The 13513-nt window shown below is 38.7% G+C and overlaps 2 protein-coding genes across 3 annotated transcripts in view; one reads left to right on the top strand and one right to left on the bottom strand.

The window, feature by feature from the left end:
* The window catches only part of TRIM55 (tripartite motif containing 55), a 120475-nt gene extending 112801 nt beyond the window's left edge, over positions 1–7674 (top strand). For both annotated transcript variants that reach the window (XM_066578270.1, XM_066578271.1), the window contains one exon: positions 5481–7674. In XM_066578270.1, the coding sequence (XP_066434367.1) occupies positions 5481–5603 (123 nt within the window). In that variant the 3' untranslated portion in view covers positions 5604–7674. The remainder of the gene's footprint in view (positions 1–5480) is intronic.
* Positions 7675–9256: 1582 nt separating this feature from the next.
* CRH (corticotropin releasing hormone) lies at positions 9257–9955 on the bottom strand. Its single transcript, XM_066578996.1, has one exon. The coding sequence runs from the start codon at positions 9911–9913 to the stop codon at positions 9404–9406; it is 510 nt and encodes a 169-aa protein (XP_066435093.1). The 5' UTR covers positions 9914–9955; the 3' UTR covers positions 9257–9403.
* Between the last annotated feature and the right edge of the window lie 3558 nt (positions 9956–13513).

The raw sequence follows: 13513 nt of genomic DNA, 5'->3' as shown, positions 1-13513 counted from the left end.
TCTTTTTTAGAACAGCCCAGGTGACGGACAATATTTCAGTACGACCATCCAGCTTCTCCCATCCCAATAATACACCCCCTCTCAAACTTTGTTAACTGGGCAAAATCTTTGCGAAGTTCAATGGTCAACAAGCTCTATACCAGCGGAAAAAGAGGTCACTACACACAAGGAGCCTCTGAGAAACTTTTTATAAGCAAAGGGTGTAACCACTTTTAGGGCCTCAGGTGGCAAGACCATTCATCTAATCATGCCACAACTCTCATCCTTAGCATATCTGCCTGAGATGTAGCTGCATGCTTGATTTTATTTGACCAAGAGTGTAGTTATACTATAGGAAACCCAATTAACCACTTAAATAATAAGCAGAGTATTTCCTGTAAGGTTGATTTTAAATACTACTTTAGGATTCCATCTCCAATACACAGAATATATCACGTCCGTGACATCAATTATATAGAAATTGGATGAAGAGCATTCTGTGGACAATAAAACCTGGAGATGATACTATTACAGAAACATCTGTACCAGCATTGTTAGATTATGTACTCGGGGGTTATTGAGAGGACACGCAACTTGAAATTATTTTTGAAAAAGATAATAGAAAAAGTTCTAACAATGTCCAGATCACTTCAATTAGACATGTCATAAAAGTGTGAGCTGCTGTGGGGGTTTGCCTACTGGGACTTTCACTAAACCGGAGAATGCGAGGATGCTATGTGTCCTTCTTGGTGTGGAAGTGGCTGCACATGTAAGGTGATTCTGTATTGAAGTGTATTAGGAGATCCTTTTACACAGAGCAATTATTCGTTGGAATGAGCCAATGATGAACGAGTTGTTTGCTTTCAAACTGTGTCCATTTACATGCGCAGATAATCGTTTACATTTTTCGTCTTTTTTTGTCATGGTTTGCTCAGTCCATTGTTGGTCTGTCAGAGAGGTCTGGTAGTGCCTGTAAATGACTGAACTATCGCGTTTTACACGTAACGACTGGCAAACAACAAAACTATAATTTTTATGCCTGTATAAAATGATAAGAGAACAAATTCATCTTTCAGTCATTTTTACACTGAACGAATATTGTTCATTTTCGCATAATTCAATGATTATTTGAACAATAATCTTTCTGTGTAAAAACGACCAACGACTGAATGATTAATTTGTTTGTTTATCATTTTATACAGGCAGAGTGATATCACTCTGAATGGAGCACCGGCTGAGCATGAACGGTCAGCTCTCCATTCATTTCAATGGGAATTATAGAAATACCCAAGCAGGTGTGCTGATCAGGTTCTTGGCAGTCCCACTGAAAGTGAATGGGTGCGCTGGTGCGCTTGCTCAACTAGCATTCCATTCAGTCTTCTCTTCGCTGAGAGTGGTGCAGTAACCCTGCAGTGACATGGATGGGGGATTTTGGACCCTGGTTCTTGAGATCGGCCAGGAACTCAGCAGTGATACCCCACCAATCAGCATCTTATTCTCTATCCTGTGGATAGGAGTTAACTTGATATTCTAGTATAACCTCTTTAATGACAAATGGAACCTATTAGGGTATATGTATTGTACATCAGTGAGAGTTTTCTTACTCAACCTCCTCTATTGCTCTGGAAGACTTAGCTTGACCAAGTAATACATGGTTGCCCACTCATTTTTCCTGAAGCATCATTGCAAAAAAAATGTAAGGTTGCCAGAAAGGTGGCCATGCACATCAGCTGAATCTGTTGATTTCAGCTATTTTGGCCAATCATCTCATGTATATGGAAGCGTCCCAATTTTTTCCCGATGGCAGATGCCAGGAGAGCTAAGGATCAGGCAACTGGATTATTTGAAAACGTGTACTGCTTCTGCCGTCATCTGTCACCACACACCATACTAGAGTTGAGCGAACGCACTCTTCCGAGCTTGATGCTTGTTCGAGTATTAGCATACTCAATGGTGCTTGCTACTGAGAGAGAGAGAGAGAGAGAGAGAGAAACACGAACGCAGGGGGAAAAAAAAGCTTGGCAACCCTCGGGTCCCATACAAAAATGCTTGAGTCTCCCATTGAAGTCAATGGGGTTCGTTACTCAAATAGAGCTCTCGAATTTTACGAAAAGCTCGACTCGAATAACGAGGACTCGAGCATTTTGGTGCTCGCTCATCTCTACGCCATACACAACACCACCTGCTTCACTCAAACATTGTGAGTTTGAGGTACAATATTGTCTTTATGAGCATTTGCTTTAAACATCTACAACAAAGAACAGTAAAGTTTGAGAGGGAGACATACAGTTACTCTCTGTCAGCAAAAGTCAATACTGAAACACTAATGTAAAAAACAGGACCTTATAAGCTCTGGGACTCTATATTATAAAGGCTTAAGTATGTACAGAGGAGGAGTACAAGGAAAGTCCAAAAGTAAATGCAAACTCATCAAAGACTTTCTATAGAATGTACATTTATATCACACATTACTTCTCAGTGGGGCACTCATGATTTCTGTAACTGTATACTATTTCCTCTTACCGGCCAACCTCTTGCTCTTTTACCGTCAATGCTTCATGTCTTGTCTTTATTATTGAAATGTATTTTGTCTGTGTCTTCTAATATATATAAGAAAGCTCCAGTGTGCTTGTTTGTACTTCTAGGGGAAAGTTAAGCTTAATATGAATACGGATTCCTTATCTTCTAATTTTCAATGGAAGCATCAAATGACGTGGCCAACATGAAAGTTTAATGGCACCAATACCTTTTGTGTTCCACTTTATCAAACTACAAATAGTCATAAAATAGTTCAGAAATGAAAATACACTAGTCAGTACACTTCTATTGGTTCTTAAAAACAGGCAACTAGAGAACCACTGAAGATCTATTAGACATGTCACAATCTTTTTCTCAACCCTCTTCTTTTTCTGCATCTACTTCTCTGACATTACTTTGAATCATGTCCTTTGGGATACTTTTATAACAGGCAGTGACTATGCTTTGATTCTGTAAACTACAGATGGCTTCTTATGTAATAATGCAGCTTTATTAATTACCTTTCTTTCCATTTCATACTTATTTCCTCATTCTTGGTTTTTGATTAAAAAGTGAGTTTGATTAATACAATCTGAGCTAACATGGTTGCAGAACCTGCAGTTATTTCTCCAATGCATATATAATATATTGTGAATCATTTTATTACACTGTTTCCAATGGCAATGACATGCTGCAAAGTGTTTACATACTTTATATCACAATACAGCAAAAAAAGAAAAGTTTGTCACCTTCATGCTTTTTGTGAGTCAATGCATTCAGAAGATGAGCATGTTCCTATTGTATATGCCTATATACCCCTTTTCCCATAAAATAAGACCTACCTTGAAAATAAGTCCTAGCCTAATTTTCAGGGAGACTTGCAATATAAGACCAACCTAAAAATAAGCCCTAGTTACACTACATTAAAAAAAAGAACACACTACTCAGCAGTCTCAGTCCAGGTCCCTCCCACTGCTCTCTACAGGTTCGGTGTGGTTCAGCGCCATTCCCACAGTCCTCAACCGCTCTCAGCCAATTTATAAATCCCACCTCTACAACACGATGGCTATTGATTGGTTCTTCCACAGCTGCTCAGCCAATAATCAATGCAGTGCTGGATAAACCAATCAAAGCCATTGCATTGGTTCATCCAGCTCTGCATTGATTAGTTCAGCAGCAGTCGAAGAACCAATCACAACCATCACTTCCCAGAGGCAGGATTTATAAAACCCATAACCAGGAAGTGATATTGTATGAGTGGCCGTGGACTGCGGGAAGCATGTCGGAGCTGTGGACAGCAGCAGAAGGGACGTGGACCAAGCCTGTTGCGTAAATATAATAAGACCGTCCCTGAAAATAAGACCTAGTGCCTCTTTTGGGGTAAAAATTAATATAAGAGAGGGTCTTATTTTCAGGGAAATATGGTAGTATCTTCCAGTTGCACCTATTTATACGCCCAGACCCATTTATCACTTATGTATATGGTCAAATTGAACTTGAAATGGCCATACTAGTTAGATAAACATTGATCAAACCTGCCAATGTTGGTTATATTATTCAACAATCTTATGTGTATGGGTAGTTCCCCACCATCCACCAATGGCACACGTTGGAAAAATGAAGGATCGTATATGATGGATTACTACATGCACTACTCTTTGTTCCTATAGCAGAGGTGTCTGACAGCAGTTTATTGGGCAAATCCATGCAAATTATTCATCTCAGCCCTGTGGCTAATAATGCATCTGGAATTGCTGATGTATAGCAGAACATAGCCTATAAGAGATTCTTAGTTTACTTTGTAAGCAGCTACTTCAGCTTTATTGGGTAGATACTTATCAGTTGTGTCTGGGCCCTTTTTTCTATAGGAGCTGGATACATTTGATAACAATTCTGTGCTCTTTGTGCATGCAACTATATGATTGTCACCAGTTTCTCTCTAGCAATGTTGTACCATGACAGAGGGAATAACGACACAGGGCCAAATATATAGGAAAGAGGCCTTAGCCTATTCAATGTAAGTTATGGAAACTAGGGTGTATGGATCTTGGGCAGCAACCAGACAACCTGTCTACATAATACAACATACAGTACATAGATCATTCAGTGTATATGTTAAATGTCAATTCATTGTTTTTTATTATTTCTTTTATTTCACAAAAAAGGCATTTTATGTGGTTTAAGTAGCAATACTGAAAGGTATTTAAAAAGGTATTCCGGTAAGTGGCTGTAATTTCAGGTTTTCACTCATCCAACTGCTAGAACCCCCAGTGATCCCCAGAACTGGGTGTCTGGTTCCCCCATCCTCCTCACTTCTTGGTTTCTTTTCCCATGGCAATGAACAGACAGCAGGTCACATAAGTGCGCTGCTACTCCATTCAATACATAGAAACAGAGTTTGCAAGGCCGAATGAAGACAATGTCCATCTAGTCCAGCCTGTCTATCCAATGTCAATGAGATTTCCAGAGATAGCCAAGCACTGTACTCAGCTATCTCCGGCAGTCCCATTGACACTGGATAGTGAGGAGGACCCCTGTTCTCAGGATGGGTGGGGGTTCCAGCGATCATACCTCCACCCATTAATCAGTTTTCACCCATCCAGTGAATCGGTGAAAATATGAAATTACGGTCTCCAACCAGAATTCCCCTTTAAGGTGTTATTCCTGATTACTTATGTAGATCTAAGAGTCCTAAAAATGCTGTGAGGTCTCTTGTGCCCAATGAAATATGTCCCACTTGAGGCCATTATGTAACATGACTTATAAGCATGAGCATTACATATTAAAAAAATTTAATCTCTTTAATAAATTTGTTTCTATCATTTATTACTCTCTTCGGCAAAAATAATACAGTAGAAATTCATATCTGATCATTTCATTTTAATCTCCTGCCAGGTTTTGGTATCAGGCTCATCACCATAGCTTGATGCTCAGTAATATCCATTTATATGTCACCATCTCATACAAGCCTATTTTTCTTGCAGACTGGTTCTGAGACATTAGCCCACGAAGATGCTCCAGGGATTAAAGAATCTAATCAGTCCGGCAACACAGACCTTTCACGTCATGTTTTCTCTTTCTCCTGGCTTAATACATTACCTGAATAGCTGTTTGACTGTGTGAAACCTTCATTTGTCTACAGCACCAATATAAACACCCACCTAAGTGTCAAGGCAGGGGAACCTCCTTCTGTGAATGGTTATCACTTATCGCATAGTACTCATCTTCAGCACATTTAATTGTCTCTGCCTCAATCTTCTTCTATCCTCATCCATAATACTGATGAGAGTTTAGACTCCCAGGGTTTACCAATAAATCAGTATACAACAGAAACGTAATAGACTCACATTGTGGTCCAAACACTACTTTGATAATTCCACCCATGCTGCTTTGTACCCCTCAATATCAGCTGAGTAGTGTGTATATGTCTGTGTACTAAGTGCTATATAACCCACTTGAATCAGTTTTTTCTTCACTACTTGAAATGACTAAAGTTACATTCAAGCATGCAGGTACTTTAAGGGGTTAACTTCCAAGAAGCACTAAGACCCTTTAGTGACTGCTGTTTCTTTTTAGGAAATAATGAGTAAAGATTATGTCTTGATTTATATAACTCATGTTCTTTTTTAATCTTAAAGGAAATCTGTTAAACTTCAGTTATCTCAAGCAAAGAGAAGTACTGTTGTCCAGAATACCTGACAGGTCATACTGGTAATCGTAGTCCCATAATACTTGGTGCCTACTAGCAATCTCTTCCATTTAAATGAAATCAAATTTAAAACACAGGAATGTCCAGCAGATCATATCTCGAGGCTGAATGTGTCGTTTGGCCGGTACCTTCATAACTAAGTTACCATGATGTTGTGGTTCTATGTCTTTTGTCATATGGGAAATCACAGGTAACAAACTCATACTGGAGTGATAACACAGCTCTACAACACATGCAAGGGGTTATCAAAATAATAGAAACACCTAGGTGAGTAATATCTATCCTAGGTGCTTCCATTATTTAATAAACCTATGTACACTCTGTCAAAAATAAATCAAGCATCTAGAAGGAGTTATTGTTTGGCTGTAAACCTCGGCATGTAGTTACATCTTAGATGCAAATAATTAGAGTTGTGGTGGGATTAGATGAATGATCTATAAAAAAAGGCTCTCAGAGGCTACTTGCGTGTAGTAGACCTCTTTTTCACGCTTGTGTAGAGCTTGTTGACCACTAGACACCTCTATGACGCAATCCAAAGGAATATTGGAATGCGAGAAGCTGGATGGTTGTATTGACAAATTGCCATCTACCTGGGCCGTTCTGACCAGACTGTTAGGAGATGTTGGGACCAGTGGATGCGTTAGGGCATGCACACAATTCAACCAGGCTGAGGACACCTTTGACAGACCACCAGTAGAGAGGATCGTCTGATCCTCCAACAAGCCCAAGCAGCTCCAACTTTTTCATTGTCAACCAGACAGAGACAGGTGGCATCATCATTGCAGGACCCTGTATCTGTCAGACCCATTTCCAGGCACTTGGCTGAAGAACATTTGGTCTCGCAGTGCCCATTAAATGTATTGCTTTTGACACCCTCCCACCATTGCCTGCGCTTGGCCTTGTGAACAACAAAACTGGACTGCTATGGAGAGGAACCAGGTTGTCTTCAATGATGAATCCAGGTTTCATTTGGGTCCTGATGAAGGCCATGTTCATGTCTGGAGACCTCAGGGTGAGCGCCTCAATCCTGCCTTTGCTGTGAAGCTGCACATTGCCCTCACTGCTGGTGAGGAGTCTGGGGGCCATCGCATACGATAGTTGGTCACCCCTAGTAGTGGTACGAGGAACAATGACAGGTCAGCGACAGGATACTAGAGCCTCCATGCCCACTGGTTTTACATCTTGCATCCAAGCTAGAGGCGGTACAACAGGATACTAGTGCCTCCCTTCAAAGGGTCAGTTTTATGCAATAAATTACCCTTAATCTGATATTGAAATCACTTACTTATATCAACATTACTATCATACACAGAGAAGGTTTCATTTGCTTCTGACAACTTCTAGGTGCTTGATTTTTTTACAATGAGTGTATGTATTAATATAAATAAATCATATAATATATATAATATATCCAAAATTATCTATTATCACCTTTTTTTTTAGGCTTTCTTACTTTGCAGCATTGTAACACACTTGCCTAAAACATTGTATATGTATATATATATATATATATATATATATATATATATATATATATATATATATATATATATATTACTGTGCAAATGTTTTAGGCAGGTGTGGAAAAATGCTGCAGAGTTAGGCTGCTTTAAAAAGAAAAGCGGCAATAGTTAAAATAGTTAAATTCGGCAATTAACAAAATGCAAAGTGAATGAAGGAAAGAGAAATGTAAATAAAAACAGTATTTGGTGTGATCACCATTTGCCTTCAAAATAGCATTGATTCCTCTAACAAAACCTGCACAATGTCAGAGATTTTGAAGAATTATAGTCAGGGCATGATCAACCAATTATACCAAATAGGTAATAATGATCATCATTTTTCGATGTAGGTTAAAACACAGTCATTAACTGAAACAGCTGTGTAGGAGGCTTAAAACTGGATGAGGAACAGCCAAATTCTGCTACAAAGGTGAGGTCGTGGAAGACAGTTTCATGTCACATGTCATAGACCATGGCAAGTCTGGGCACAGCAAGAAGACACAAGGTAGTTATACTGCATCAGCAAGGTCTCTTCCAGGCAAAGAATTTTATAATAAGGATTTCATGATGTTCTGTTCAAGCTCTTTTCAAGAAGTACAAAGAAATGGACAACGTTGAGGACCACAGACATAGTGGTCAACCAAGGAGACTTCAAACTGTGTACCTAGAAGGATTAATGCTGCTTTGAAGGCAAAGGGTGATCACACATAAAATTGACTTGATTTGGATTTCTCTCTTGTTCATTCACTTTGAATTTCGTTCATTCACTATATATATATATATATATATATATATATATATATATATATACACATATACACATTATCACAAGTCTTTATAGTCAACTTTACCAGTTCGGAAAGCACTGCATTTGACTTTTGGATCCTGACAATTTTTTGCCTCCCTTATGAGAGAATTTTAAGGTTTTCTTGAATAAATACTACACCCCCAGTGTAAGAACTCAGAAATCAACACTCTATACAGTGCTATCACTTCTCTGGGATTCTTTGTTATTGTTTTTATCTGACCATCATCAAGATTCTGTTGTTTTGTGATCTCATTCCTTTTTATTGAACTTAATGCCAGCCAGGACCATCTCTCAGTCTGCTTACTACTACATACATTTTCCCCCAATAAATTAAGATGGACGGATGAAGCTTTGCAGATTTTATTAAAAATATAGATATTAAACATTATGTTTACACACCAATGTTGTGCAAGCTCTGAAAAGATGTTTTTTATTATGGAAATGTATACAATAAACTTTTGATGCAAAATAAATTACAGCAAATTATTATTTTTTGTTTTTTTTTCACTTCCTAGAGGAAACCCAACAGGTCCAATAGATGTTTGTTTAGCTCGTTCAGCCTGTGAAGCTCATTCTCAATCTGGTGTCTCCTAAGGATTTTCATATATTACAAAAGTAACCCCCCCACCCAAATAAAAATAAATTACAAATTACATCTCTTGCCCGCTGCATGCTGATAAACAGATGTAGGCTCTCACCCGGGGACTAGCAGCAGAGCATTACTTTGTCTTGCTGGCCCCACAGGCACCCAAGGGGTTATGGAGTGAGTGCATCCTCTATGTCTGAAGCTATAGAAAAATAAACACATGGTATCAGGGCAGCACAATGGTACATCATACTGTATAGTTTGTGCTAGATGCAGGAAACTCTTTGGCAGGTGACAGTGGGTTACTTCCCAATGATGTCCATTAGTTTCCTGTTGCTGTGGGCTTGCTGGGCTATTTGCTCAGCTCTGGCCATTTCCAAGACCTCTCGGAGCAGATGGAACGTGAGATCCAGGGATATGGGAGGCTCCTCTGATCTTTTGCCTCTTTCTGTAGGTTCCTCCTGAGGATTGAATTGGGAATCTGCTCCTTCTAGGATGCCAGCTCTCTGCCCCTGCTGCTGCCCACCCCACTGCTGAGGCTGCAACTGCTGCAAAGCTCTGACAAAGTTACTGGAGGAAGCATCAGGGAGGTGGCTTGCTCCTAGTAAAGAACTTGGGGGATATTTGTGGAGATTTCCCAGGCGGAGGAAATATTCTTCTCCCATACGAAGTAAAAAGGGCTGGTACTCAGAGAGGAGAGGCGGGGGAGCCCTGGCAGGAGAAGCTGGAGGTTTGCTGAAGGCTCTGCATTCCTGGCAGGGAAAGAGGGCAACCAAGAGCATCCCCGTCCACACCAAGACCTGGAACTTCATGTTACTCCAAGTACCGAAACTGTAATGGAAAAGACCTGCAGAGGAGACCTGGAATAAGAGGGGGGTAGTGAGGAAGCAGCCGGCAAGAAATTACAGAACATTTAGAGGAGGGAGAAGGAGAAGAAAGAAGGGGGAGAGAGGAAGCACAGACTATGTTGGTGGAGTGATCTGTGGGAGCTGCCCAAGGTGCTGAAACTCTCAACCCTCGGTGCTGATTACAGGGAATGGATACTTGCTTCATTGCTAAGACATATGAAGAATAGTTCTATACCATTTTCCTTTAAACATTTTACCAGATACAGATGTATTTTTTCTTTTGCCTGACTCTTAATGAAATGTGATATCACAGTGTGCTATCAGGGTTGTTTATTTACATTATAAATTACTTTACATTGGAATTTGTTGTGTTTAGATAGGAAAACAATAGCTTCTAAACTGGCTGCATCTGTATGTATGTATATATATATATATATATATATATATATATATATATATATATATATATATATATATATATATATATATATATATATATATATGTAACCATTGTCACAGCATGTCATCATATTACCAACACAGTATACCTTTAACTTCAATGCTAGCTGCTGAGCTGCTGTCCAACTCCTATTTAAGTCCTATTCTCATAACTTTATCAATATCTGCTATGAATTAGCATTACAGTACCAAGCCTTTGTCTTTGATTAATATTATTAAGATTTAATATTATAGCAGATTATCAGATCAGGACACCAATTAACTACAGCAGACACAGCACTACTAACCTAAACCCATATAATTGAGACATGAGACATCATGAGAAGTGTCAAATTTGAAGCAGATAATATACCACTTAGTAACAGAGGAAATATACTAGTGATAATGTGGAGATATCTCACAATACTAGAGTAAATGTAAAACAAAAAAATCATAGCATTAAGTAATGCAAAAATGAATATATTATTGAAGCAATGTGGAGATATCAGATCCTGTAAGAAGTAGCAAGGTAAATGTAAAGTATATATCATTCCAGTTTGCAATGCAAAAACTTAGGGATACATATCTGATCGAATCAAAGTAGATCTATAGTACAGCAGATATCACACAGAATCCCATAGCATCTAATGTTGAATAACTGAATGTTCCTAGGTGGAATCTGAATTCGTTAGAACGTGAGATAAATCCTCCTAAACTATTATTTCACCTACAGTACATGTGTGAATAATAGAAGAACTTAGGAGAACATCGGCATGTGATGTGAGTGTTGCAGAGTTGAACTTACTCGCTCACTGAGGGTCCTGTTGTGTGGATGGACAATATCACAGCATGGAAGGAGAGCAGGAGCTCTGTCTTGTCCCTCTGTGCAGCTATGGTCCCTCTCTCTTCCTTAGGAGGACATGTCTTGAGGTTGTGAGCGGAATTCCTTACAATAAGATGCCTTGATGCTGGATTTTATAGCTCAGAGCCTCTTCCACAATCACGCAGCTCTTGCCTAATAAGCTGACGCTCTCTTGACAACTATTGCGTGCAGATCCTCTACTGAATAAATAATGGATCCTTGGAGCAATGGGCAGAGTTCTGCTATCACAACAATGAATCTCACATCCAATTATCTGCCCAGATATTTATCGCCTCTTTGGTGACGTCAGTGACACCTGGAGTGGAAGTGAAATTCACAAGTCTCCCATTGACAAAAAAACTTGAATGAAATTTCCCAAGTGTGATCAGCAACAGCAAGTGACCCTCCACCGAAAACAGCTTTCCCCCGATCGAGTGGTTCACTTTCTCTATACTCTATTTATGATAGGGACACTAGCATAACTCATACGTGATCTGCAATCTAGCCCTATCCGTCATTAACTCTTTCATGCACATACATGGCTATAGGTCCCGATCATACAGGATGCATACTGTAAATGCCAAAACGTTAAATGCAAAATGAAACTGTAACTGTGCTATACGTATCATATAGATGTGGATACATAAGATTATATACACTAGTGTTGGCATCGATTACTGATATATAATGATACATCTCTCTTTCTATTCCACACATGAACATCACGGGCAGGGACATCCAGAGTTGTGAAAAGTTTTGTCGGAAACCGCAAATTACTTTTGCAATTCCTAAAAGTGAGAAGTAATGTAAATTGATCCCCATTTGCTATTGTTGGTGGTGATAAGATAAGTGAGATAATCGTTGCTAATACTACGGAGTCTATCTCATAACACCACAATTAACTGCTACATAGCACATTAACCAGTTCTCACATCTGTGGCAGGTATGTGGGTTAAAAAGGTGATGGAACGCTTCAATAAAGAAGGTATGTACCAGGTTTTATTCTGTCTCAAAAGAGTCTGGGACTCAAAATAGATAGATTCTCTCTATCTATCTATCTATCTATCTATCTATCTATCTATCTATCTATCTATCTATCTATCTATCTATCTATCTAATCTCATAAATCACAGATAGATCGACAGACAAAGGGATATATATATATATATATATTGTTAATGTAAAACATATGGCAGATATATTTATAGTTGCAAAGGGGATAATTTACCATCTAACCCCAAATCTCTTTAAGGTCTCTATATTGATATGGCACTCGGAGCATACTGTAAAGCTGGTGGTAATTATGAGTGGTCACACTTATTTTGCTATTGTGATGCAGTGTGGGGGCTGAAAGTATAGAATATTGAGGCTTACATTTCACTCAAAAATAACCATAGATTAGTACTTATGGCAAAGTTTGGTAACCAATACCATGTTTGTTTATAGAGATATTGATATTCTTACAGTCATTTGCAGTGGCCATTTTTGCAAAAGTGATGACGAGCAGTATGGCCATATTGATTGTCACTTTTGAATGAGCCTTTCAGAAACTGATGGTAGCATTTTTTGTTACTGAGTGGACATAATGACAAAATTACAGTTTTTTCAGTTTCTCAGCTCTTTCAAAAGTGACAACCAATTTGAGTGCACTTCCTGTTGTCACTTTTATAAAACTGTCCACCACAAAAAAACTGAAAAATGTAAATATTTCTGTATGTAAAAGGATGACAATTACTACGCATTGTCTACTGTGATAATGTATTGACCAATTACTAATGTTTCGCAATTTTTCATGTTTTTGGTAGAAATCCTTTGTAAATTGAGAGATTTGTGATTAAAGGGTTTTAATTAAAGTATCTCCACTCTGATTATAAACAACTTTCCATAAACCAGTAGTACAAGTGACTATAATAAATTTGGTAAATTTATGCATTTTCCCTGCTTATGGTACTCTCTCCACCTCCTTAACTGTTTAATTACTCTAATTTCACTGACAGAATACATACAACTCAAAGGGGACAGCTTTTCAGCTTCACAGAGTGATCAGATTACAGTTAGGGCTTATTCACACAAGGGACTTTCTCATGCAAGTTTTGTGCGATGCACACAAAACGCGCACAAATAACAAATCCATTCTTTTAAATGGATTCATTCAAACAAGCAATTTTTTTTCTTGCGAGGCAAAAAACTCACAGCATGTTCTATCTTTGGGCGTTCTCTCAGAATGCCTTGCCTGTTGTTTTCAATGGGATCTTAAAAGCCAT

The sequence above is a fragment of the Eleutherodactylus coqui genome, chromosome 9 (genome assembly GCF_035609145.1).
Source record: "Eleutherodactylus coqui strain aEleCoq1 chromosome 9, aEleCoq1.hap1, whole genome shotgun sequence".
NCBI lineage: Eukaryota > Metazoa > Chordata > Amphibia > Anura > Eleutherodactylidae > Eleutherodactylus > Eleutherodactylus coqui.
The sequence above is the reverse complement of the archived record's forward strand: the minus strand, read 5'-3'. Positions and strand labels throughout refer to the sequence as shown.

Excerpts from the sequence above, each read along its gene's own strand:
- CRH (XM_066578996.1), bottom strand. The coding sequence starts at position 9,913 with ATGAAGTTCCAGGTCTTGGTGTGGACGGGGATGCTCTTGGTTGCCCTC.